This window comes from Callorhinus ursinus, unplaced genomic scaffold, assembly GCF_003265705.2.
Source record: "Callorhinus ursinus isolate GAN/ISIS: 27379988/994484 unplaced genomic scaffold, GSC_fseal_2.0 scaffold1, whole genome shotgun sequence".
Taxonomy (NCBI): domain Eukaryota; kingdom Metazoa; phylum Chordata; class Mammalia; order Carnivora; family Otariidae; genus Callorhinus; species Callorhinus ursinus.
Window position 1 is genome coordinate 121,251,544 of NW_027397063.1, and position 27,815 is coordinate 121,279,358.

Genomic DNA, 27,815 nt, shown 5'->3' on the forward strand with positions numbered 1-27,815 from the left:
AGATTTTTGATTATTGTTTCAATTTCCTTAGTGGTTATAGGTCTGTTCAGGTTTCCTATTTCTTCCTTTTTTGGTAGTTGTTTTGGTAGTTGATACATCTCTAGGAATGCATCCATTTCTTCCAGATTATCTAATTTACTGGCATATAGTTGCTCATAATATGTTCTTATAATTTTGTGTTGGTTGTGATCTCTCCTCTTTCATTCATGATTTTGTATGTTTATTTGTTTGTTTATTTGGGTCATTTCTCTTTTCTTTTTGATAAGTCTGGCCAGGAGTTTATCAATCTTGTTAATTCTTTCAAAGAATCAGCTCCTAGTTTCGTTGATCTGTTCTACTGTTCTTTTGGTTTCTATTTCATTGATTTCTGCTCTGATCATTATTATTTCGCTTCTCCTGCTGGGTTTAGGCTTTATTTCTGTTCTTTCTCCAGCTCCTTTAGGTGTAGGGCTAGGCTGTGTATTTGAGACCTTTCTTGTTTCTTGAGAAAGGCTTGTATTGCTATATACTTTCCTCTTAGGACTGCCTTTGCTGCATCCCAAAGATTTTGAACAGTTGTGTTTTCATTTTCATTGGTTTCCATGAATTTTTTAAATTCTTCTTTAATTTCCTGGTTGACCCATTCATTCTTTAGTAGGATGCTCTTTAGCTTCCATGTATTTGAGTTCCTTCCGACTTTCCTCTTGTTTTTGAGTTCTAGTTTCAAAGCATTGTGGTCTGAAAATATGCAGGGAATGATCCTCATCATTTAGTACCGGTTGAGACCTGATTTGTGACCTAGGATGTGATCTATTCTGGAGGATGTTCCATGGGCATTAGAGAAGAATGTGTATTCTGTTGCTCTGGGATGGAATGTTCTGAATATATCTGTGAAGTCCATTTGGTCCAGTGTGTCATTCAAAGTCTTTATTTCCTTGTTGATCTTTTGCTTAGATGATCTGTCCATTTCAGTGAGGGGGGTGTTAAAGTCCCCCACTATTATTGTATTGTTGTCAATGTGTTTCTTTGCTTTTGTTATTAATTGGGTTATCTAATTGGCTGCTCCCATGTTAGGGGCATAGATATTTACAACTGTTAGATCTTGTTGGTTAGACCCTTTAAGTAGGATATAGTGTCCTTCCTCATCTCTTATTACAGTCTTTGGTTTAAAATCTAATTTGTCTGATAGAAGGATTGCCACCCCAGCTTTCTTTTGGTGTCCATTAGCATGGTAAATAGTTGTCCACCCCCTCACTTTCAATCTGGGGGTGTCTTTGGGTCTAAAATGAGTCTCTTGCAGACAGCATATCGATGGGTCTTGTTTTTTTTATCCAATCTGATACCCTGTGTCTTTTGATTGGGGCATTTAGCCCTTTTACATTCGGGGTAACTATTGAAAGATATGAATTTAGTTCCATTGTATTGCCTGTAAGGTGACTATTACTGTATATTGTCTGTGTTCCTTTCTGGCCTATGTTATTTTTAGGCTCTCTCTTTGCTTAGAGGACCCCTTTCAACATTTCTTGGAGGGCTGGTTTTGTGTTTGCAAATCCTTTAGTTTTTGTTTGTCCTGGAAGCTTTTTATCTCTCCTTCTATTTTCAATGACAGCCTAGCTGGCTATAGTATTCTTGGCTGCATATTTTTCTCGTTTAGTGCTCTGAAGATATCATGCCAGTCCTTTCTGGCCTGCCAGGTCTCTGTGGATACGTCTGTTGCCAATCTAATGTTTCTACCATTATAGGTTACATATCTCTTCTTCCAAGCTGCTTTCAAGATTTTCTCTTTGTCTCTGAGACTCCTAAGTTTTACTATTAGATGTCGGGGTGTTGACCTATTTTTATTGATTTTGAGAGGGGTTCTCTGTGCCTCCTGTATTTTGATGCCTGTTTCCTTCCCCACATTAGGGAAGTTCTCTGCTATAATTTGCTCCAATATACCTTCTGCTCTTCTCTCTCTTCTTCTTCTGGGATCCCAATTATTCTAATATTGTTTCATCTTATGATATCGCTTATCTCTCGAATTCTGCCCTCGTGATCCGGTAGTTGTTTATCTCTTTTTCTCAGCTTCTTTATTTTCCATCATTTGGTCTTCTCTATCACTGATTCTCTCTTCTGCCTCATTTATCCTAGCAGTTAGTGCCCCCATTTTTGATTGGACCTCATTAATAGCCTTTTTGATTTCAACTTGGTTAGATTTTCGTTCTTTTATTTCTCCAGAAAGGGTTTCTCTAATATCTTCCATGCCTCTTTCAAGCCCAGCCAGTATCTTTAAATTTGTCATTCTGAACTCTAGTTCCAACATCTTACTAATATCCTTTTAATAGGTCCCTGGCAGTTGGTACTGCCTCTTGTTCTTTTTTTTTTGAGGTGATTTTTTCCATCCTGTCATTTTGTCCAGAGAATAATAGATGAATGAGAGAACAAAATGCTAACAGGTTAACAATGTCCCCAGAAAATATACACTAAACAAATCTGGAGAGATCTGAAACTGGGGGAGAAGGAAGGGAAAGAAAGAAAAAAGAAAAAAAAAGAAAAAGATAAAAACAAAAAACCAAAAAAAACAGAATATGATCAAATATGATCAGGCTGGTGCATAGATCAGTGCCACACACTAGATTTGGGGCATATTTTGGTCTGTTAGAAGAAAGTGCTTCCCAAAATTTTAAAGAAAGAAAAACATATATGTACAAAAATAAGGGTTAATACGATGAGGGAATGGAATATGACTGTAAAGATGAAAATTATAAAAGATTTTATAAAAAGAATTGATAAGAAGTTGTTTGGAAAAAAAAAAGGATTTAAAAAAAAGGGGGAGAGAATGTGATCAGGAAGGAGACTAGAAAAAAGCCATACACTAGAGATTAGGATATATTTTGGTCTGTTAGAAGAAACCATATCCCAAAATTTTAAAGAGAGAACAATATATATATATATATATATATATATATATATATATATATATATATAAAAGGATAGAACATGACTCTTCCAGAAAGTTGTTGTTTCTCTGTTCAGAGTTGCTGCTATTCTTTTCTTCGATCTCCTGTTGAGTTCGTAGGTGTTCGGAATGGTTTGATCACTATCTAGCTGAATTCCTGGGACCAGACAAAATTTAGATCTCCTACTCCTCTGCCATCTTAGTATCCAAATTATATAAAGAAATTGTACAACTGAACACCAAAAAGAACAAATAATCCCATTAAAAATGGGCAGAAGACATGAACAGACATTTCTCCAAAGAAGACATCCAGATGGCCAACAGACATATGAAAAGATGCTCAACATCCCTCATCATCAGGGAAATGCAAATCAAAACTACAATGAGATATCACCTCACACCTGTCAGAATGGCTAAAATCAAAAACACAAAAAACAAGTGTTGTCAAGGATGTGGAGAAAAAGGAGCACTCATGCACTGTTGGTGGGAATGCAAAGTGGTGCAGCCACTGTGTAAAACAGTATGGAGGTTCCTCAAAAAATTAAAAATAGAACTACCATATTATCCAGTAATTCCATTACTGGCTATTCACCCAAAGAATACAAAACACTAATTTGAAAAAATAAATGCACCCCTATGTTTATTGCAGCATTATTTACAATATCCAAAATATGAAGTAACTCAAATGTCCAATGATAAATGAGTGGATAAAGATGTGGTTATATATACAATACAATATTATTCAGCCATAAAAAAGAAGGAAATCTTTCCATTTGAAACAACATGGATGGATCTAGAAGGTATAATGCTAAGTGAAGTAAGTCAGTCAGAGAAAGACAAATACCGTATGATTTCACTCATATGTGGAATTTAAGAAACAAAACAAAGAAAAGAAGACACCATAAAACAGACTCTTAGAGAACAAACTGATGGTTCCCAGAGGGGAGGTGGGTGGGGGGATGGGTGAAACAGGTGAAGGGGATTAAGAGCACACTTACCTTGATGAGCACTGAGTAATGTATGGAACTGTTGAATCACTATATTGTACACCTGAAACCAATATAACACTGTACATTAATTGTACTGGAATTTTAAAAAAACTAAGGTATTTCAAAGTACCTTGAGATTAAAATGAGTCTGAACATTCTGACATCACTCTTTAGTTTCCCCTGAGGAAAGTGATTAAGAAATCAAAACCAGGCCCAGTCTGAGTATATCTTTTTGTAACAGAAGGTACTCTGACATAATTGCTATCTTCTGATGAATGAAAAATCATGCTTTTAAAATGTGCCCACTCATAAATGCATAATGAAGAGTTTGCCACCACTTCCAAAGAAGGACGTTAACTCAGACCAACATAGAATATGTTCTACTTCCTTGAATTATATGGGTGTTTTATATATATATATATAATACATAATATATATATATTATATATATTATATATATAATTACAAGGGTTATATGAAGGTATATGAAGGTAACATAAGCTCACATGTTCTGGCTTTGTATTTCTAAGAAATTTCTGTATTATTACGATGCATAAAACATAAATTTAAAAAAAGCCATGAATCAATGGCATAAAACATAAATGCACACTTTAATGAATGCATGTAAAGTAAATACCTGTAAAAATAGAGAAGACCTGAACATTTTCCAGCATCCCAGTTCTGCTTCCCAGTGCCAGGCACCCTCTCTGCAAAAGGATGACAGGCTAGGGACCCTAGGAAACAGTCTCTGAAACAGAGCTTATCATGCAGGATGTTTATAAGGGAGTGCTCTTGAGGTCAATGCCTGTGGAAAGGAAGGGAAGAAAATCCCATTAGGTAGAGAGTCATTGGGCTGCACTGTAGTCCCATCGAAGTTCTCAGCCGACCCCACAGACAGCTCGGAGCTGGGATGGCCCTATAGGTGGTGGGCTGGGCCTTTATAATTCGATATTGATCAGTCGCTGGCTGGATACATCTGCCCGTGGAAGGATGTGAATTTTTCAACTGAGGAAACCTCCCATAAAGGCCAACCTCTGAGGTCACCATCCCACAGCACCCACAGCAGCTGGAGGAAGGAGTTCTTCATTCCTAAAGGGGGTATGTGTGTGACACATCACAGTCTCCACCACATTGCCATCCTGACTTCAGTGGTAACTGCTGCTTTGCTTTTTTTTTTTTTCCTAGTCTCATCACATAAGGGATAACAATATAATTTAATTTTGCCTGCTTTTGAAGCTTAGATAAATTGAATCCTACTCTGTACATATTTCTGTCTTTCCCTATCTCTCAAAAATATCTCTTTTAACAGTCAGCCATGTGGTTGAATCTTAATTCAGTTTAATTCATTTCCATTGTTGTACACCCTGTTTTAATGTACTCCAGCATTTTCACCCAACTCACTATTAATGGACATGTGGGTTGTCATGACTTGGGGGTCTGAACATTGCACGTGAATGTGTATGAATCCTGGTGATCATGCACGTAAGTTTCCAGGGGATATGTGCAAGGGTGAAATTGCTGGTTCAGGATATCTGTATTTTTAATTTTAATAGAAAATGCCAGAATGCTTTCTCATTTTCACTCCCTAGAGCCATGTTTGAGAGTCCCCATTGCTCTCTATCTGTATCACTGGGAATAGGCTTGGTAATGCTGCAGTAACATCCCCTAAATTTCAGTGGTTTATAACAACATATGTCTCAGCCATATTTTGTGTCCATCACAGTAAGCTGTTACTGATCCCTGTAGGATCCAGGCTGATGGAGCAGGCTCTATCTACAACACTGTTGTTCTCTTAGAACTTTTTATTTTCCCAGAAACATATTCATGTCATCTATAAAAAGAAACTATGTTACTTCTTCCTTTCCAATTCTTCTGCTTCTAAAGGCTTTCTCTAGCCTAACTGCATTGGTGTTTTATATATATTAAGGCTACATTCATTATTAGGTGCATACAAATATATAATTTTCTTATCATTAGGAAGTGACCCTAAGCCAAACAACTGACCAAGAGACTGGTGCCTGGCTATAGACACATGAGCCAGCTCAGCCCCAGGTTTCATCAAATTATAGTCACCCCAAAATTTAGTGTTCTAAAACAACAACCATTTATTTAGCTCATTATTCTATGGGTCAGCAGTTTGTGTTGGATTCAACTGGGTGGTTCTTTTGTCCTCAGTTAGGCTTGCTTCTTTTAGATGCCTAAGGTAAGAGATGAGCTAAAGAAGAATAATTCAGTTTGCATGCAGAATTTAGAGAGACTATAGTGAGCAAGAGATGTGCCTCTCATTTCCAGTCTCCTCAGCCAGAAAACACCAAGGCTCAGAAAAATGGAGTGAGTTGCACAGGTCACCAGGGAAGTAATAGAGGGAATCAGGGACTGAATTCAGGTGCCCCAGTCTTGGTATTTCCCATAACACCATAATCCTAACTGTGAATCCCTGGCGGCATTGAAAACATACCTCTGGGACTCTTTAAAAACCAAAGGAACAAAAGGGGAACCCTCCTACACTGTTGGTGGGAATGCAAGCTGGTGCAACCACTCTGGAAAACAGTATGGAGGTTCCTCAAACAGTTGAAATTAGAGCTACCGTTCGATCCAGCAATTGCACTTCTGGGTATTTACCCCAAAGATACAAATGTAGGGACCCGAAGGGGTACGTGCACCCCGATGTTTATAGCAGCAATGTCCACAATAGCCAAACTGTGGAAAGAGCCAAGATGTCCATCGACAGATGAATGGATAAAGAAGATGTGGTATATATACACAATGGAATATTATGCAGCCATCAAAAGGAAGGAGATCTTGCCATTTGCAACGACATGGATGGAACTGGAGGGTGTTATGCTGAGTGAAATAAGTCAATCAGAGAAAGACATGTATCATGTGACCTCACTGATATGAGGAATTCTTAATCTCAGGAAACAAACTGAGGGTTGCTGGAGTGGTGGGGGGTGGGAGGGATGGGGTGGCGGGGTGATAGACATTGGGGAGGGTATGTGCTATGGTGAGTGCTGTGAATTGTGCAAGACTGTTGAATCACAGATCTGTACTTCTGAAACAAATAACACAACATATTTTAAGAAAAAAGAAAAAGAAGAAGATAGCTGGAGGGGAAGAATGAAGGGGGGTAAGTCGGAGGGGGAGACGAACCAGGAGAGATGATGGACTCTGAAAAACAAACTGAGGGTTCTAGAGGGGAGGGGGTAGGGGGATGGGTTAGCCTGGTGATGGGTATTAAAGAGGGCACGTTCTGCATGGAGCACTGGGTGTTATGAGCAAACAATGAATCATGGAACACTACACCAAAACAAATTATGTAATATATGGTGATTAACATAACAATAAAAAATCTAAAAAAAAAAAAAAACCAAAGGAACAACCCACCATGAGATCACAAGATGGCAAAAATGTAACAAATGAGAAAGGCTGGGAAAGTGCCTGGTCAGCATGAGCCCTACACAGGGGAGCTCAGGAGAAATCCTTGGATTCATTTTTATACTTGAAGAGATGGCTGGGAACCAAGTTTGGAGCATAGCAACCCTAAACCCTCTGATTCTCTGAAATCAATGAAATCCACTGTATGTTTAAAAGTACGAAGCAATCAATTCACACAATGATTAAAACCTCTCCACATTGCAGAGTGAATCAGGCGGATGCCACATCAGTTCCAAACACATTTTAATTCTAATTTTAGGCTACCAACCTGATTCATTGCATGAGATTTGATGTCACTTGACCTTTCTACATCTTAACTCCTTCATCAGAAAAACCAATATCCCCAGAGCAATGCATAATGATGATAACAGTTCCAGGGAAGAAATTAAAAACACATGAAATTTTTTCTACTTGGCTGATGGAGCACTGATGCCCTGGTGTCTGGAACAAATGCAGAACATCTACAAAGCAGAGGCTTTTTCTAGAGCAAGAGGTATGGAATGAAAAGAGTCAAGCAAGTGGTTCATATCTAATAGTCTTTGAAAACAGAGAGTTACAAATTCAGGACCCAAAGAAAATCTGCCGGGCCCTGTGCAGGGCGGGCAGTTCCAAGGTGAAAAGGCTCACAGTCTAAGGAGACTAATGGGCAAATGGTGTAAATATGATGGGGGGAAAAAAAAGTGTGTACAAGGCAGCCTGTGGGAGGTAATGACTAATTCTTTCTTGAGAAGAGTAAGTTTTCCCAGAGGCAATGAGAGTTGAGCTGGATTTTGATACAGATAATGGCCCTGGTAGATAGTAGATACCTATGAAATACTTTTCAAACAAATGAATTAAATGGGCACTATCCACAGAAGTATCACTACAGGCAACAGCATGGATGAATGGCATGTGGAATTTCCAGGAAACTATACATGATTTATTTAGTATTGCTCAAGTGAAAACTTGGAGGGACAGAACAACTGTCACCATCGATGAGGCTAGAGACTGATCTCTGAGGCCTTGAATGCTGCACTAATGCTTCTGAGTGAGTCCTGCTGGATTTGGGAGGCTTTGGAAATGTGGAAACAGAATGCAAAAGGACAGTCCCCGTAAAGGGACTGTGATAGAGATGCACTCCCCAGAACCCCCCTCAGCAGAGGGCTAGTTGCCCCAGCTGTTAGGCGTGCCATTGGCAGACAGCCTTCAGCTGGACCCCTTCAGAGCTGCCTCACCATGAGCATGTCCTTCCTGGGGCAGCCCGCTTCCAATGGCCAATGGAGGCAGTAGATACAGGCCCAGCCAATTCCACACACTCTGGAACAATCTGGCAAGCCTTTTAGCTCCAGAGCTCCAGAGCTCCCTGTGGGGTTCACCAAGGCAGTCATTAAGATTCCCTGCACCATAGTTGAACTTCTCTTTCAGTCCATTCCTGCTGCTTCCTCTCCCAGACTTGGGCCAGACCAGAACCCCCAGGGGTAGGTGGGGAGCATCTGAGGCAGACAGCAAAGTCAAGCTCCTTTATGTGGAGCAGGAAATTTCTCTCTTCTGTCTCAGTCCATATTCCTTCCCCCACCACCCCTAACCCCCACGACTCTGACCGTCAGAATTCTCTGGTGGCATCTAATGCTTTAGAACAGTGGAGTAGAGCCTAAGGAGCACTGTTCTTGGGATCAAAAGGAATTCAAAGTCAGTTTCTGTTAAGTGCCTGGTCAAGACACTTCACTTTTCTGAGAATGGGAAGAACAACAGGAAAAATTAGAACAATGCCAACATCCAAGATTTAGGGGTGGGAGTAGGTAGATACATGAAATAATGTGGGAAAGCACCTTATAAACTGCATAATGTCATGGTTTCCAATCCTTGGTAAGATTGTCTCTCCACCTTGGCTTTTCAAGTGAACTTTCTGCTAAGGTCAGAGGAGCTCTGTGGAAGGGTTATACCACCATCTTATAAATGCAGGGAGAACTGCAGTGGGACCTTATAAGCGTTGCAAGGATGAGAACAACCAACACCTGAAAGTCTCCTCCCAACATTCCTCCTTTATTGAATCTTTGCCTTTGGGTTTTCACCTTCTAGATGCTGGAAGGACAGGGTGGGAATAAGAAGTGGAAAATAGATCACAGTTCAACTCACATACCCTTCTCAGGATAGATACACTCAACTCCTACCTGCAGACCACAGCTGTGGGTATGCCAAAAGAAATGTGTACGCACACCTGCACGATGAGTACCTCTCTCAAGCAAGATGGAGCATGTGCCATTTCATTCCCATCATGAACATGCTTTAGCCAAAAGCAGGTACCAGGTAGTATGTTAAGGAAGGAAAAAAAAAAAGATAGTATTCCAGTCATTCCTGGATTATACCAAAATGATTACCTTTGGGACTAAAGATTATAAGTGATCTTTATTTCTTCCATGTGCATTTCTGTGTTTTACAAATTTGCTACCATGAACACATAGTTACCCTTTTGTGATCAGATAAAAATAATTGCCACGAAAATAGAATAAAAATTTTAATGTTTCTATGATTATTTTATATAAAGCTCGTTCCCATCCCATCTCCTTTGTCACTGGGCTGAAAGGAGGAACAAATAGGATTGTAGAAATGACAGCTTTTTTTATTGAACCAGGAATTGCCAGAGAGCAAGCGCCACTCTGGGTCCCTGGGGGCAATCACCAGCTGCTTGTGATCCATAATGCACCGAATGTTTGTGTCATCCCGAAATTCATATGCTGAAGCCCTAACCCCCAATGTGACTGTATTTGGAGATAAAGCCTTTAGGAAGTACTTAAGGTTAAATGAGGTCATAAGGGTAGGGTCCTAATCCTATGGAATTAGCGTCCTTGTAAAGAAGAGACACTAGAAAACCCTTCCTCCCTCTCTTTCTCTCCTCTCCTTTCTCTCTCTCTCTCCCTTCCTCCCTCCTTCTCTCTCTCCATAGAGGAAAGGCTATTTGAGGACAGAGCTAGAAGGCAGCTTTCTTCAACCCAGGAAGGAAGCTCTCACCAGGAACCAGATTGGCCACACCTTGATCTTAGACTTCCAGAATTGTGAGAAATAAGTTTCTGATGTTTAAGCCACCCAGCCTGTGGTATTTTGCTATGGCAGCCCAAGCTGATCAATACATGATCCCCCTAAGGCCCCACACCAGGCACCCTCAATATCCAGAGCTCTAGAAGTCCATGCAGTGCCCACTTCTGCCCTGAGCCTGGGCCCAAGTAAGAGGCCTGGGGAATAGAGCCATGAAGCCAGAGGAAGATCTTACAAAAACCACAATTTCCTCACTATCTATATGGAAAAATTTTTCATCCAGGTTGAACCTAGACCCTTCATTTCATATGTGCATTGATGACACCAGGTTTAATTGTTGAGTCACCAACTTTCAAAGAAAAAGAGTCATTATAATTGATGACAAAGGATCGGTCCCATGGCAAACTCACTGCTTCCTCTCCATCAACTGCTATGTCACAAAATATAATACAGAATATAATGCAGTAAGCAAGCAGGTATCACACACGGTTTCACATCAAGTGGTTTAACCAAAATACCTTTATTTTTACACTGAGTGGCAAGGATTAAATATCACATTAAAAATTCCCAGGCCCCCCGCTTTGACTAACATTTCCATGTTCTCTAGGGATACACAAGATTTCAAATTTCAACTCATTTTCGAATTGGGTTCTACTAACTGCTTACACTGAGTTTTCTCTTGCTACAGAGCCGAAAACAATTTTACGTAATGTTATAGGTCAAGTTAAGTTTCTTTTTCATTCAGTTCTAAGTCCTTTACCAACTTACAGCAAAGTTTCAGTTACTCTTTTAGCTACTAGAATGCAGTCCTTCTCAAGTCACACATCACCTGGCCCAAGTCCTCACTGGTAGGAAAAAATTCAGGGGGTTAGGAATCCGACCTATGAGATTGTAGAGTGAACTACATAACTGATGAGCTGTATGGCACTGTCTCAGGAAAGGTAAAATCGTTTTCTTCGGCTATGAAAACAGAAGCAGCCATAATGAGGTTCTGCCCTACAAGGGTGTTGGGACACACCGCGCCTCACACTCTTCCTTGGTTTCGAACCGGTTAGTGTTGCCCCCACAGCTGCCGTACCAGAACTGTTGGCAGGCCTGCTTCTCCTTGTTGTAGTACCATTTCAGGGTGTAATCCTGGCACTCCCCTGCCATTGGACCCATGGAACAAGGACCTGCAGCAAAACAAAGGCAGGGAGAGCTGAAATTCCTGCATGAGCATGACAACAAAGGAATGATGGTTTGGAAACAGTTTGGGAATGAATCCCACCTCACCACCAACTGGCTGTGTGAGCCTGAGCTTATCCTGAACTTAGCCTCTCTGAGCCCCAATTTCTTCAACCATAAAAGCAATGAAAAAACCCACATCACAGGTTTGTCATAAGGTGGCACAGAACATACATGAAAAGTGCAATACAGGTACCGCTATTATTTTGCACAGTACCCACCATATGGAAGATACACTAGATAATGTGTAAATGAGTGAATGAATGCATGAATGAAGCTTCCTGATACCAAGAACTCCTCACTCGCCTATTATGCCCATTTCCCTCTTTTTTCAAACCATATCAATCTCTTGCTTAATCCCAAACCCATCCAGCCTTCTAGCACCCTAGCAAAATATCCAGCTTATTTAATAGGTACTATACCCTGACACTTGCCCAAGAAGTTAAGATTTATCTATTATAAGAAAAACATGATGCTCCTAAAAAATGAAAAATAGCATTTATAATTAACAAGTTCTGACAGAGCAAGATCTGAGATGCCCTGAATTTTAAATCAGATGTTAATTTCCCCATGTATGTAACTTCTGCCTTCCAGGGAGAACAGATTTCCTTGGGTACACTTGATGTCACAGAAAAATATGCTTGTCTTAGGTCGGCAGCCATGCAGCATAGAATAATGGCATCCTCCAGATAGTTTTCCCCTGGGCCTTCTAAGCATGACCAAATAAAGATGATAATGTCTTCAAAAAGTGAGAGGTTAAAATTCATTGTCTGTTCCTTGGAAGACAGCTCCCATTGGTATAATCAGCACAGACCAGTTTTCTTGAAGGAGTGGCCAGATGTGCTGGGCCCAAGGGAATGAGATACACCCTTAGGGAAGTAAACAGTTGGTCATGGAAATTGTCCAGGAGAAGAAACCAAAGCAAATGCTTCTCAAAAACTTGTCAGAGTCAGTAGGAAAGTACTCCAAAGGTGAACTTTTGGCTATATTCTGTAGATTCAATAAATAGATTTGGGGCTCAGCAATCAGCTGGCACCCTCTACCATTACAAATTAATTTAAACGGACAGCCAAGGACTTGTTTAAATAGATCATTCACAAAGCAGAAATAAATTATTGGGACTTCATCAAAATAAAAAAAACCTTCTGCCCAGCAAAGGAAACAATCAACGAAACTAAATGGCAACCTACAGAATGGGAGAAGATATTTGTTTGCAAATGACATATCCAATAAATGGTTAGTATCCAAAACCTACAAAGAACTTATCAAACTCAACACCCCAAAAATAAATAGTCCAGTTAAGAAATGGACAGAAGACATGAATAGACATTTCTCCAAAGAAGACATACAGATGACCAACAGACACATGAAAAGATGCTCAACATCACTCATCATCAGGGAAATGCAAATCAAAACTACAATAAGATATCACTTCACACTAGTCAGAGTGGCTAAAATTAGCAAAACCGGAAACAACAGGTGTTGGCAAGGATGTGGAAAAAGAGGAACCCTCTTGCACTGTTGGTGGGAATGCAAGCTGGTGTAACCACTCTGGAAAACAGTATGGAGGTTCCTCAAAAAGTTAAAAATAGAGCTACCCTATGAGCCAGCATTTGCACTACTAGGTATTTAGCCAAAGGATACAAACAAAGTGATTCAAAGGGGCAGATGCACCCCAATGTTTATAGCAGCAATGTTCACAATAGCCAAACTGCGGAAAGAGCCGAGATGCCCTTCAACAGACGAATGGATAAAGAAGATGTGGTCCATATATACAATGGAATATTACTCAGCCATCAGAAAGGATGAATACCCAACTTTTACATCAACATGGATGGGACTGGAGGAGATTAATGCTAAGTGAAATAAGTCAAGCAGGGAAAGTCAATTATCATATGGTTTCACTTATTTGTGGAACATAAGGAATAGTATGGAGGACACTAGGAGAAGGAAGGGAAAAATGAAAGGGGGGAATCGGAGGGAGAGATGAACCATGAGAGACGATGGACTCTGAGAAACAAACTGAGGGTTCTAGAGGGGAGGAGGGTAGTGGGGGGGTGGGTTAGCCTGGTGATGGGTATTAAGGAGGGCACCTACTGCATGGAGCACTGGGTGTTATACGAAAACAATGAAGCATGGATCACTACATCAAAAACTAATGATGTATGGTGACTAACACAATAAAATAAAATTTTTAAAAATTATTTAAATAGCCAATGTGGCTAGTGAGTGGTCTGTGCAACTATAGGTGAGTAAATCCTGATGCTTTATCTCTGAGGTATTCTTTATAACCTAACACTCAGGGAGCCTCTGAGTCTTCAGTTTTATTTTATCAGTAGGATCTGGCATTGGGGGCCAATAAATGTTCACCCAAGCAATTATTGCTACCTTCAATTTCACATTTCCATCATTTTTACTATGAATATTAACTTTTGCCCTCTTAGAAAGATCCTACAGCAGTGTTACTCAAACAGGTCCATGAAATCCAGGAATAAAGGAAAGAAAAGGAGGAAAGATGAGTGTTGGATAGGAATGGGTCTGTCTCCTGGCATATATGTCCTATAGTATAGTCCTGGAGGAAAAACAAAAACAAAAACAAAAAAATAGATCTGTGTGCTTTGGAGAGAACACTGGATTTGAAAATATACCAAGATCAGCCTGGTTCTGTGAAAAGTAAGGACACTCACTTAATTCATCACAAGTACAGTAAAAGATTGCCAGTGTTAGGGCAGAATGTGGCTGAAGATAGAGGGGCCCAAAGGAGGCCAGGAAAATTTAACACTCCCTCTGGCCAGAATGGACTCTAAGTAGAGGTGAAACTTGAATAGTGAAAGGTGAGTAGAGGTAGTCCAGGTGGATACCATGGAGAGGAGACAGACAGGCAGGTAAGGGTGAGCACCTTCATGGCGACAGGAAATAAATAACGGGGCATAAGGGGCAAATAGTGCAAAAGGCATCTGCAAGAGAGTGGCGGTCAGTGAGGCCCCAGAAGACCACAGCTGGGGTCTGATTGCAGAGGCCTGTGTGCCTTACGCAGGCACTATCTTCTAAACGATGGGGAACTATAGAAGGAGAGAAATGACATGGCCACATGCGCAGACAAGCTAGAAAAAAATAATTTGGTGCTCAGACAGGAATTGGAAATGGGACAAATTGGAAGAGATGCGATCAAACAGAGAGCTCCGCAGTTACCCTTGAAGTGAAAGCCAAAGTGTTGGAAAAAAGGTATGGGAAAGGGGATGGGCCTGAGGGATGCTGAGAAGGAAGTCACACCAAGATCTGGTCACCAGCTGGAGAGGGGAGGTGAGGAGAGGAGAATGACCAGCGTGATGTTTGGGTTTTGCCCCTCCATTCTTGGGCCGATGGTGGTGCATTCCAGTAAAGGAATAAAGGAGAAGGTTTGAATGGTAAAGATGAGTGGAGCTCATGTAACTGAGTTTGTTTGAGATGACGGAGGGCATGTGCCATCGCGCAATCTGGAGGGTAGGTGAATACATTGGTCTGCAGCTCAACAGAGTGAAGGTAGAAGATATGGATTTGGAGTCATCAGTCCAGTGGGGAGAGCCAAAGTCCTGGCAGGAAAGCTGGCTCCAGTGTGTGTGCAGAGCACTGAGGGGACTGACCACAGGCCCTGGAGAAAAGCATGGCGGGTTTGCTCTGAAATTAATGAAGCCTAAGCTTCTGCACCCCTCACTTGCATAAGCCTCTTCTAAAGAAATACTCCATGAAATGCTCATTCCATGTAAGAGGTAACATGGCATTTGCATTACCACCTGCCATAATCAAAATCGATGCTACGCTTGTTTTAGATGGATCCAAAATGTTCCTTAAACTTGGTCAGTTTATATGTAGCCACTCACACAGGGATGAAGGAACCTTCTACTTTCCTTCAAGGTCAGGAGTATGTTCTGTTCGCCACTTCTGCAATAGATCATCGCTTCTGGGCAATGAAGTAAACCCTTCACAGGGTTTGTCTCCATAATAATATTCCCTGAAATAACTGCTGTTCAGTTCTAGTTTTATAGTCAGACCTAAGTCAGCCTTTGTATGTTTTCTTAAATTAATGTCTTTAGTTACGTACATGAATTTGTGCATTTGAAAGTGACTAAAAAGCCAAAATTTGCATGTTAACACAGTGCACAGGGATTTTTTTAAAAGATTTTATTTATTTATTTTGAGCGAGAGAAAGCACATGAGAGGGGAGAGGGTCAGAGGGAGAAGCAGACTCCCCGCTGCGCAGGGAGCCCAATGCGGGACTCGATCCCGGGACTCCAGGATCATGACCTGAGCCGAAGGCAGTCGCTTAACCAACTGAGCCACCCAGGCATCCCAGGGATTTTTTTTTTTTTAAGTGAAGACAACCTAAGGAGCAAGAAATAGTTTGGTTTTTACCATAGGCAGTGCCTGAATTTCCTTCTTTTCCAGTTTGTTTTCGTCTTGCAGGCCTTTCTTGTCCCTTTCCTTCAGCACCATGTCCATTCTTTTCATAATTTTCAAGTGCTTCTTGCCAAGTTACAGATTTCACTGTGGCTTTTCTATTCTCCTCTAGCAAAACATCTGTCCCTTCAAGTGCTTCCAGATCACCTGCAAAGCCAGATCGGCCAAATTGGTGCTTGGGCAACCTGTGTAGAAACAATTCCATCTCAAATTGCAAAACTGAACCACAAACACTGGGAGGTTCAGTCCCCAACTGATACAGGTGGGCTCAAGAAACTTCAGGTTTGTGCATTTCCTGATGACTTTGGTGTCGAATTGGCTAGTTTCTTAGGTTAACAGAGATGTTTGCACACACATCAGAATAATATGGTTGGCGTTATTAATTTTGCCTCTGGGACATGGGATTAAAGGCTGGGAGGATGTAGTAGAATGAGAAATTGTTATTTCTTTGCTTTTATATACTGATGTGCCCTTTAAATTTGTTATATTGGCCCTATATTACTCTTAACATTAAAAAAAAAAAACCCATATCAGAGTTGTCAAACAGAGGAGCATCCTAGCCCCAGTGGTTTGGGTCAGGTCAAGGACTGGGCATCACCTGCGACCTTTCTTTAGGGAGAGAGTCTTCTACAGGGGACAGAGCTGAGGGACAACCTCAGCTCTGCCTTCAGCCTACCTCCTGACAGGCCTAAATGGTTGCAGCAGAGTGTCCCCTCGGTTCGGGCCCCCACATTTTCCAATGAGCTCGGGGGATGGATACTGGTTTATTCCACCTAAAAATAGAATTAAAAAATTAAATCAAGTCAAATCACGCATAAAGTAATGTAAAACTTAAAAATAAAATAAACATAACAGTAAAATAAAGCATAAAAACAAAATATTATCCATTAAGACATAAAATTTAAAAGACAAAAAGTCAAAGCATAAAATAAAATCAAATACACAACAAAACAAAATAAAAAAACAAAAAAATAAAAATAAACTCAAACAAAACATAAAGACCAAAAAAACCCACTGACATAAAATGAAAAAAATATAAATCCAAATAAGGCATAAAACAAACACCAAAATAAAAGCAAAGAAAATAAAATAAAAACCAAACAAAATAAAAACATGAAAGTCATCCTATCACATAAATTATATAAAATAAAATCAGAACATAAAAGAGTACACCAAAACAAAAAAAATTAAACCCAACATAATAAAATATTTGGAAGTCAAGTAAAATGAAATTGAAACAGACTGGAAAAGTGATTCCTCCAGCCTGCTTCTGTCTCAGAGTCACTAAGCCACCAGCCATCTATTAGAATGCTCTCCTCCACCTCCTACAAAGATAAGGAATCAGAATGCAAATTTTAACAAGATCCCTGAAAGGTACATGTGCACATTAAAATTTAAGAAGCACTGTTATATGCCACTGGATTCTGTAATCCATATTCCTGGATATAGTAATAACAATAACTATTCCTTATATTTGTACAACACTGGTGCTTTCAAAGTCCGTCCACACGCATATGTGAATGTAGGCTTCACAAATAAGGAAGAGACTGTAATTCTCATTTTGGTAAAGGACAAAATCAAGAGGTTAAGTAGAAGAAACCTGAGGCCTCCCAGCCACCAAACGAGAGGTTCCAGATAAGAAACCAGCACTAGGTTTGGCATAGTGTCAGGGCAATGATAGCTCATGGTTTTTAGCAAATGGGGTGAAGGTGCTTTCTGGAGACTCCCCAGAGGACACACGCAGCAAGGGTGAAGGTGTAGTGGGTACCTACTCGCCCAAATACCAGGCTCTAGTTAAGTTCCTCTCCCCACCTCACCCAGGGCATCCCCGGTGCTTACTTTTTAGAAGGTTCAGGAAGGCCCTCGTGAATCCCTGGGCATAGGCTACTTCCTGACCTGAGATTCCCTCCAGACGTAGCAGGTGCTGCTCAGTGGGGAGGCTGGCCACACCCTCCAGCTCAGCCAGCTCATGGGTACCCACACCTGGGCCCAAGGCCAGCACAAACAGAGTGATGCCCTTGCACTTGGCCTCCAGGGACAGAGTCCTTAGCTTCTCCTGGTCCCAGCTGCTGGTCTCACTGGCCACAATGGCGAAGAGGACCCGCACCTGCCTGGGCAGAGGGGCTGCCAGGAGCACCTTCTCCAAAGTCCACTCCAGGGCATGTCCCAGGGCGGGAGCTCCCTGCAGAGGGAGGCCAGAAGCCTCACGGAGATACCTCCTCATCTGTATCTTTTGGCTGTAGGAGGTCAGGTGGAAGCCCTCCAGCACAGGGGGGCGCCCTGCACCGGGCCAGAAGCCTGGAGTTGTGTATATCACCAGGGCAGCACGCGCCCCATGGAGGGACACGCTAGGCTGCGAAGCCACCTTCAGGTCGTCGAGCATGGCATCCACTAGACTCAGGGCAGTGCGGTACACATCAGCACCAACGCCATAGGAGCTGTCCACCACAAATGCCACGTCCATGTCCCCTGCCAGGGGTCCTGGCACGCTCCGCTCACACTCTGGGTCTGGTCTGCACTTGTCTGGGGAGGAAGTGCCAGGAGAGGTTGGGGTTACCACACATCACTTTCCTTTCCATGCAAACACATTTCCAGACTCTCAGTAAGAATAGATGCTGCTGAGCGCTACCTGCATTGTGTTAACAAGGTAAGCTCATGGGCAATGTAAGTAATCGTGCCCATTTTTCAGAAGAATGAATTCAGACAATCTAATCCTACGTTTAATGTTTTTAACCACTAGGCCACGGCTTTCTAATCTCTAGGTTCACAGACACCTGCCCGGTTCAGTCCTGACTCTCTTATTGGGTGTGTGACCTTGGGCAAATTATTCAGCCTTCCCCATGCCTGTTTCCCCATCTGTCAGATGGAGATAATGATAATAATAACAGTACGTACCTTATGAGGTTGTTTGTGAGGTTTAAATAAAAAATAAGTTCAATATATGTGAGTGCTCAGAACAATGCCCAGTGTGTAGTAAGAGCCCAAGCTCAATAAATACCAGCTAGGTTTATGCTTCTACAGAAGGGACCAAAACCCAGAGAGACCATGTGTCAAATGATTTGATGGGTATGAAAGCAGCTCATCAACTGTAACATACTCTACAGATGGCTGTCACTGTATTTGACTTGACCAAGTTCTCGGGGCCAAATCTATCATGGCAGTGTTAAGTCTAAGTGTGGATCCAGTAGAGGGAATGATTAAATCCCCTTTCAATTTCACCTAAAGGACTCACCCTGGCCCCGGGTGCCATTGGTGTGGATGAGAGCTCTACACACTTGGGCATGCATGGGCTTCAGCACAAAGTTCTCTCTGGCACAGATTAATATGAGTGCAGGTATAGTGATGGAAGCCAGAGACACAGAGACATTGAATGACTTGCCAATATCCCACTGGTGGTTAATGGCAGTTCCAGGCTAAGAACCCAGGATTCTAGACTCTTAGTTCAGGGGTCTGCCTTGCACACTAAGCGGCCGCTACGTAAGGAACACAAGCCCAGCCATCTACAGGAGACTGGCAGGACAGGTAAATGAGCAGAGCAGACCAGGGATAAGACAATAGGGATGGAAGGGACTATGGGGCACTCAAAGACACTTGCCCCATCACAAAAGGTCAGGCACAACTCAGTTTGGGCTGACTGTGGCCACAAAGGAATACAGTGTCTGTGATTCTCAAGCCGATTCCTAAGAAAAACTGGAAATCCGGACTTCGTAAGAATTTCCAGACTCCAAGACTCTGCACATATTCAAGTAAATACACATCTGCAGAGCAGATCTGGCCTGTGGCCACCGGTGAATTCATCCTGTTGTAAAGACATCAGTCCGATCAGAAACGCTGTCTGGGCTTACCATAGCAGAGAATGCAGTGGACCATGTGCTCCACGTCCTGCTGACTCTCCGTCTCCCAGACAAACAGGTGAAATCTGTTGGCTCCATCCGTCTAATCCAAACACATACGCAAAGTTTATCAGTAGCGGAATTAAATTTCAAGTCATGTTTTTCATGCTTTTTCCAATTCAGATGAGAAAGACATTCATGTGATAGTTTTAGAAAATATATGTAATTATATACCGATAAATAATTTGGTATTACCTATTACAGTTATTTATTGTCATTTAGTTCTCTAGTTCTAACCTGGATGTTAGATTATTGTTGCTGTGGGGACACATGGGTCTCAGACTCCCAATGTGTGTAAAACTCAGCCAGTGCTGTGTTGTGTTAGAATGAAGGTCAGGAAGTTGAAGATTCAATCATTTATAATTTCCATAAATGTTCAGTGATTGTCCACAGTATGAAAGATGCAGTGTGGTGGGAGTTATAAATATGAACAGGCAGACCCTTCAAGGAGGTGGTCACACAGGTCATACACCATTAGAATGGAATGAGGTAGATACCATAGGGGAGGCCTCGCTAGCATATTCCTGGTGTTCAGGGCTGGTACATACCAGAGTCAGAAGGCAAGAGTGAGGAAGACTCAGGGAACGCTTTGTAGGGATGGCAAATCTATTTATCTCCTTCCTTCAACCTTTCCAATTATGATTAATGTAATAACTGATATCAAAGCTTAAAAGCAAACTATTAATAATAACAACAATAAATCCAACAAGTTCATGTGACAACTAGTTAATCAATAAACCCATTCCCTCTTCTTCCTAGGGCCACAACCAGACAACATTTCCCACCATCCCTTGTAGTTAATTGGGACCACAAGTAGGGTCTAGCCAATGCCATGTGGGTGGATGGACGCCATTTCTAGCACATGTATGATACTCTGTGTGTGCACATCTGCCAGCCAAATGTAGAGGACTCAGAAAAAGGTTTAGAGGCCCTTCTGTATGATGGGGCCATTGATAGGAACCCAGGTCCTGAAATGGCTGCACAGAGCAAAACATTCCTCCCCTCCACACCCATATCCAAGGACCCACATTCACTTGTGACAGATGGCAGAAAGAATACTTTATTAGATTAAGCCATTGAGACTTGGACATGAATGGTTCCACAGTTAACCTTCCCTGGCAAATGGAGATTATTTACAGGACTTCCACCTCATGATGAAATTCAGAATGCTGTCAGACTATTTCTCGCCAGATATGAGGTGGATATCTAAGATTAGTCCTGTCCATCACATTGTCTGCTCTCTGTCAAAACATGAAGGATAGGCCCCGCCGCTCCTCCCCCTTCATCCCTGTGGCCAGGACAAAGTAGGCTCTGGACCCTCCTCTAGAATCAAAGTGCTAGGGACATGAAGCTGTCATGCTAGCCCTCAGGGAGAGAAGATAGGCAAAGGTTACTTTGGAAAAGTATTTTCTGTAACATGTCCTCCTGACAGAGCTCTTCAGTCTTTCTGCTTGGGACTGCAGCATATCCTCAACTTTAGCTCTCAGAGTGAGCTTACATGAAAGAAAAACCCATGCGGAGAAAGAAATATAAAGAGCTGAACTTTCATTCATGCTAATGTAATACAAAAACAACATGGGTACTTTCCCAAGACTCTTGAAAAGAAAGGCAAAATGAATCCTCTCTTGTTCCTCACCTGGTTATGCTTTTTCCTGACTCAATTCAAATCAACCAAGACTGATTAAACAGCTACTAAATAGAAGTCTTAACAAGCCCTGCAGAGATACAAAAATGACAGTCACATCTTCAAAGAGCTTAAAACCTAGCAGGAATAAGAAACAACTTTCAAAAAAGAAAGAGGTCCAATAATATGTTTTAGGGACACAGAAAGAGGAGGTTCATTTGAAGCAACGGGAATAGAGGGAGCCTGATGAAGATAGGGACATCTGGCACTTTGGGAAGAATAAGTAGGATACTTACTTAGCAAAGAAGCAGGTGAAAGAATTACAGTGTGGAGGAACAGCATGTACAAAGGCCCAGGGGTGGATAGTGGTTGTCTATAGAATTCTCCTTAGTGTTCCCGCTCCCCAGAGAAGAGAGAAAGCCCACCTCCAGTGTGCAGCTACACAGCACATCTGAAACCCTGGAGCCCCCTGCCAGACGGAGAAGACTGACCTGAAGAAAAATGGCAGAGTTGTCAAAATTCAACATTCAGATCTATTCCACATGGTCATCAGATCTGAGTACGGACCAAGCCAAATGGACCTAATTAATCACCAGGGATTAGAGAGAAGAGTAGAGGCACATTAATAGCTTTACTGGAAATCACCTGAGGCAACTTGAAAAGCTGCGGAAATCAGGATCCATGACAGTGTTCCAGAAGCTATGGGAAGACCGAGGTAACCCTCGGAGCATCCACTTTATTCCAAGAGTTGTGGGGAACCACTAAGTTCGTGTACATTATTTTTAAATCACAGGAAACCTAGGTGAAGTGTGCTATAAAATGCAGCTCGTGTGAATTTTTAAGGTAGTATGAAAGACCTCAAAGAAATTCAAACATCCCCTCAAGTTTGGTCCGTGGGAAGAGTCCAATGCAGCAGTAACAGATTTGGTGTCAGGATCCTAGGTCCTAGTCCTTGATCTGCCATGGTTGCCTGCGTGACCTTGGACAAGGCTCCGGTGCCTCAGATTCCTCAGCAATAGAGTTGAGGGTCTGAACGGATGCCATAAGTTTTCTTCCTGTTTCAACACCGCCTGGTCCTCAGTTCTAATCTTCTGTATTGGCCTCATGTTCAGGACACTGTTTACCTTTTCTACTCCAAGCAACTCAGAGGATGTAACTCTTCCATCTGTTGTCTGCTTATTGGGAAATTACCAAATTCAACTGAATTGGAATAGTTACAAAACTTACATCTTTTTAAAAACTTTTCTTAGGGAACCATGAGAGACTATGGACTCTGAGAAACAAACTGAGGGTTTTAGAGGGGAGGGGGGTGGGGGGATGGGTTAGCCCGGTGATGGGCACATATTGCATGGAGCACTGGGTGTTATACACAAACAATGAATCATGGAACACTACATCAAAAACTAATGCTGTAATGTATGGTGACTAACATAACATAATAAAATAAAATTTAAAAAAACTTTTCTTAGGAAGAATAATTTTGTGATCACGCTTAAAATTTGTACTGTTCTTGCAAAAATAAAATTGCGGGAACAAGTATACAAAAACACAACGAGGGCGCCTGGGTGGCTCAGTTGGTTGAGTGACTGCCTTCGGCTCAGGTCATGATCCTGGAGTCCCGGGATCGAGTCCCGCATCGGGCTCCCTGCTCGGCAGGGAGTCTGCTTCTCCCTCTGACCCTCTTCCCTCTCGTGCTCTCTCTCTCTCATTCTCTCTCTCTCAAATAAATAAATAAAATCTTAAAAAAAAAAAAACACAACGAAAGTCCATAGGGGACTATGATTCAGTACAGATTCATCCATACCTAGTCGTCATTAATGAACCTCTAATTACTTTGAATTTGGACTTGCCAGCATGGTCCTAGTCATTGATAAGGTAAACAAGACAATTCCTGGGAAAGCTCAAGCAGAGAGACAGTGTGGGAGGATCAGTATGAGGAGAGGAGAAAATTGGCATGTTGAGTCTTAGTGAAAACTCCCATCAGCACCAGAGAAGGAAATTTCAAAAACAGTACCTTAAACACAGACTAAGTGATCTGCTTGAGGCACAAATCTTTATGACAGTTTGAATCAATGTCTTTGGCGATTCTCTCAACCAACTTCATTCCTGAATGTCCAGCTGTGGTCTTTTGGGACTAGTTATGCACTAAAGACAAGAGTGTATAGAGGGGAGAAGACATGGCACATGGATTTGCATTCACGTCCTCTTGTTTCATAGACAGAAAGATATATTTTCAAAGGATTCAGACAAACCTCAAACCCCAGCCCCCAATTTTTAAAGAAGTCCCCATGAGCCCTGAGCTGGAGAGACCCACGGGGTTCAATCCAATGTTTCAGCCACTGTCTAAAGCTGCCAAGGTCATGGGACAATGTTCATTCCTGGGACTGAGCTGGGGGAGGTTCTTGGCTTGGATGGGAATAGAAGGGAAGAAAGCAAGTGCCAGGGAGGAGGATTTGCCTTGGACAGAGGGAGAGCTAACTGGACCCTAAGGAGGGAAACTTAGAAACCATCTGGCTTCCAGTTGAAGCAAGGACTTGGGGAACAAGAGAAAATGGGCAAAGTGGGGAAGGAGGCAAATGGAGAGAATAGTCGTGCAACCTGTGACGGACCCCAGGAGCTTGAGTCCAGCCCCGACTCCTTGCAGTTGGCATGGTCCCATCCCACCAAGACTGCCGTGAAACAGCTGCTTCCTCCTGGACTTCCCAGCTAACATTAGGGGGTGGCATTGGATTGAGGTGGCAGGTGGCATAGTGGGACTTGGAAACCTGACAGATTGGAGTGCAAATTCCCGGACTACGCAGTTTAAAACAAGTTGCTTTACCTCTGACCTTCCCTTACCTCATCTGGGAAATGTAGATTATCATTATTAACTTACAGGATAGTTATGAGGATTAGACCAACACTCTTCAAACTTTAACACTCATGCAAACCATCTAGGGATCTTGTTAAAAATGCAGAGCCTGGGATGGTACCCTCATCAGGCTCCAGCCCACTCTCAGCATGGTGTGTGCTTGAAAGTCTCTCTCTCCCTTTCCCTCTGCCCCTCCCCCTGCTCGAGCACATTCTCTCTCTAAATAAATACATTTTAAAAAAATCCTTTTAAAAAATGCAGAGCCTAATTAATTAGATCGGTGGTAGAGTCTGAGATTTGGCATTTTTCATGGACCTGAGTAATGCTCATGCTGTTGGTCCCAGGACCACATTTTGAATAGTGATGGGTTAAGGTGACAAGGCATGAAAACCACGTAGCATGGTGGTTGGAACTTCATAGGTGCTTACTAAACAGAAGCTGTCTAATTTAATAAATAGTTACTGGGTGAAGAGGCACTCTTCAGGTCCTTGAAGAGATGGTAATAATAATGGCTCGCCACTGAGTATACACATAGAAAGTGTCAGTTCGATGTCCCAGTAGGCACTACCTTTTAGAACTCTTACAACAAATCTGTGAGTTTATCCCCATTTTATAGGTGAATAAGTTGAGGTCCCGGTGTCAAGAAAACACATCCAGATAACATATGGGACAAAAACAGAGTGTGAAGTCTCATTGCCTAATTCCTTCCCTTGGTTGCTGATCCTGGCCTTAGAGCAGTAACAATCTAATGAAAATCAGCAACCACAAGGCCTCAGCAGCAGGTAATCCATGGCCTCTGAAAGAGTCTCTCTAGTCAACCCAACACTTTCTTTAAAAAAAGTCCTTCCATAACTTTTCTGAATCCTGAAATCACACCAAAATTTAAAATTACCTCTCCCATTTTTTTTACCTTCCTCTTAATGTTTCTATCCTCTAAAGCTGATTTTTCTTGTCTCCGTGATAGCCAGCATTCCATGCTTTGGATTCTTCTTTTTTAATACACAGAACTAAAAATAGGGCTAGTTCATAGATTTGTCTCATAGTATTATAAAGATAAAATGAATTAATACATGGGAAGAATTTAGAACTTCTAAACTCTCTTCTTGCTCTTGAGTTTTGAACTCAAAATCTCATTGCTGATGAGAATTTCAGACCTTGAGCAAGTAATTTAACTTCTCTGTGTCTCAGTTTCATCATCTGAGAAATGGGCCCATAATAGTTATCTCACTGGGTTGTCATAAGGATTAAATGAATCAACAAGTGGAAAGATCTTAGCACAGTGTCTGAGTCAATAAATGTGAGCTATTTTCCTGGGTACTGTTTCAAGGGAACATGTACTAGACTTTTCATAAAGAAAAATGAAATTTGAAACCTGGCACTCTAATTGCATTTTCCCTGCAATCCTCTGCTTTTTAACTTTAAAAAACGGGGCAAATATTCTGAGATACACACAGGCAATTGGATCTAGGCACAATAGTCCAATGCTGCAAAACTGGTTTTTTGGGTTTTTTTAGGGCTAAGATGACTCATGGATGGCTTAAAAAAAATCTTTTCAATATGCCCCCACAGCCTCCAAAAACATTTAAATGGACTGAGAAGTTCAGGGATCTGTTTATATAATCATTTCAAATTGAACCACCATCATTTTTCCAGAAGAAGCATGTGGGTGTTGGTCTGTGAAATAAAATAACGTAGAGGTGAAAGACAAAAACCTCATAGAACGTCAAAGAGATTCCTCAGGCAGATAATTCCGAAGACAAATGATAGGATATTCCTACTCTCCTAATAGGATCCCCCTAAGGCTAACACACAGAGTAGGGGGGAGGTTAAGGGTTGCAATATGCCCAGTTATGAAGAAATGAGGCTTTTTCTGACAGGCCCTGAGAAGGGAGTTGTCATTTTTATGGTTTCTCTCCTTGCCGGGTCAACAGAAATGAGGTCATCCATTATATGTGAGCTGGCAAGCAACAACGTAACACTTCTACATTGTTACATTTAGGAAACAGAAATGGTTTCCAGCATCCTGGGGCAAGAATATGTCCAAGAAACAGAAAGGAGAGCAGACAGAAGTGACAGAGCTGAGGTCCAAGTATACCGAAGCTGGCAAATTCTTTTCACATACCATTATACCCTTTTACCTGGAACCCAAAGCAACTAAGAGGCCAAGGACATCCTGACCAAATATTAACCCTACATCAATACCAACAGTCTGCCCAAGATCCTCTCAGAGAGCTGCACTGATGGGCATTTGAAGAATGTAACTGTACCTCAAGGATCACTCTCCAAATGTTAGCGAGAAGCCTTTTTGAAAATAGATCATTACACCAAGAAGGGAGCTCAGTAACATCCACTTGTGACCCTCTCTCCATTTTAGAGCTGAGCAAAATGAGACTCAGAAAGATGAAGAGACTTTTCCAAAGGCACCTCATTGTTGATGGAAAAGACAATCTCTAATTTTAACAGTTATTTGGTTACACCCTGCCTTTATGCATCCATTCAGGAAGTTATTGAGAGCTGCCCTCTCGCTAGCCCATCTCTGTCCACACACCCTACTGGACAAGAGGGGTGTAACAGCAAACAAGGAACTCAACGCTGTGCATTTTAACTTTGTTTCTCAAAACCCAAGGTATGTAGTCCAAAAGTTTGCAAGCTATCATAATTTTACCTATTGATTCTTAGAAGCATATTCACAGTTGTGATAACAGTGTCTGTCACCTACCATTTCTCCTTAAGAGAAAATTAAATAGTCTAGCACAGCTAAATTGATTAGCTATTAGGTTGAACCATATGACATTTCCACTTTTGCTGGTCCAACACAGTTGAATATTGGCAATGTCACATGGTTCAGTCTGACATTCATAAGCATCCTGGAGTCTCTTAAATAGAGAACCACTCTTTATTTTGATAGATCATCCCATATATTCCATGAGAATGTGTTACATGGGTTTCAGTTAGAAAAGTCAAGTCTGGAGAATAGGTAAATAAATTGTGGTATATACACACTTAGCATAGTTCAGAACAGCAGTAAAAAAGAACGAGTTACCCATATACACAACACAGATAAACAAGGAGAACAGACATCATGTTGAGTGGAAGAAGCCAGATACAAAAGAGTACTATATATGCTATAGAATTCTATTGAAATGAACGTTCAAAACAAGCCAAACTCCTTATTTGACTGCAACAGAAGCCAGAAGAGCAGTGACTCTGTGGAGTGTGTGGTTTGGGGAAACATGAGCAAAACTTATAGGATGTTGAAAGGGTTCCAGATCTTGAACGACGTCTTGGTCACAAGGGTTTAAACATTTATAAAAATCCATCCAGCTGTACATTTTAAATTAAAGCACTTTGCCCACTTTGTTATATGGGTATGTGTTCTATACCCCAAGAAAAAAAGAAAGAAAGAAAGAAAGAGAGAGAGAGAGAGAGAGAG

General features: G+C 41.6%; 1 protein-coding gene and 1 long non-coding RNA gene across 3 annotated transcripts in view; one reads left to right on the forward strand and one right to left on the reverse strand.

Annotated features, from left to right (window-relative positions):
• The window catches only part of LOC141374051 (uncharacterized), a 92,525-nt gene that overhangs the window by 24,890 nt on the left and 39,820 nt on the right, over positions 1–27,815 (forward strand). For both annotated transcript variants that reach the window (XR_012380596.1, XR_012380595.1), the window contains exon 2: positions 16,127–16,276. This is a non-coding gene — a long non-coding RNA (uncharacterized lncRNA). The remainder of the gene's footprint in view (positions 1–16,126; positions 16,277–27,815) is intronic.
• LOC112820180 (collagen alpha-4(VI) chain-like) overlaps positions 10,862–27,815 on the reverse strand; it is a 106,871-nt gene continuing 89,917 nt past the window's right edge. Inside the window, exons 34-38 of the mRNA XM_073900278.1 lie at positions 19,860–19,950; positions 17,854–18,537; positions 16,691–16,787; positions 15,970–16,199; positions 10,862–11,525 (exon numbers count right to left, since the gene is read on the reverse strand). Of these exons, the coding sequence (XP_073756379.1) occupies positions 11,350–11,525; positions 15,970–16,199; positions 16,691–16,787; positions 17,854–18,537; positions 19,860–19,950 (1,278 nt within the window). The 3' untranslated portion in view covers positions 10,862–11,349. The remainder of the gene's footprint in view (positions 11,526–15,969; positions 16,200–16,690; positions 16,788–17,853; positions 18,538–19,859; positions 19,951–27,815) is intronic.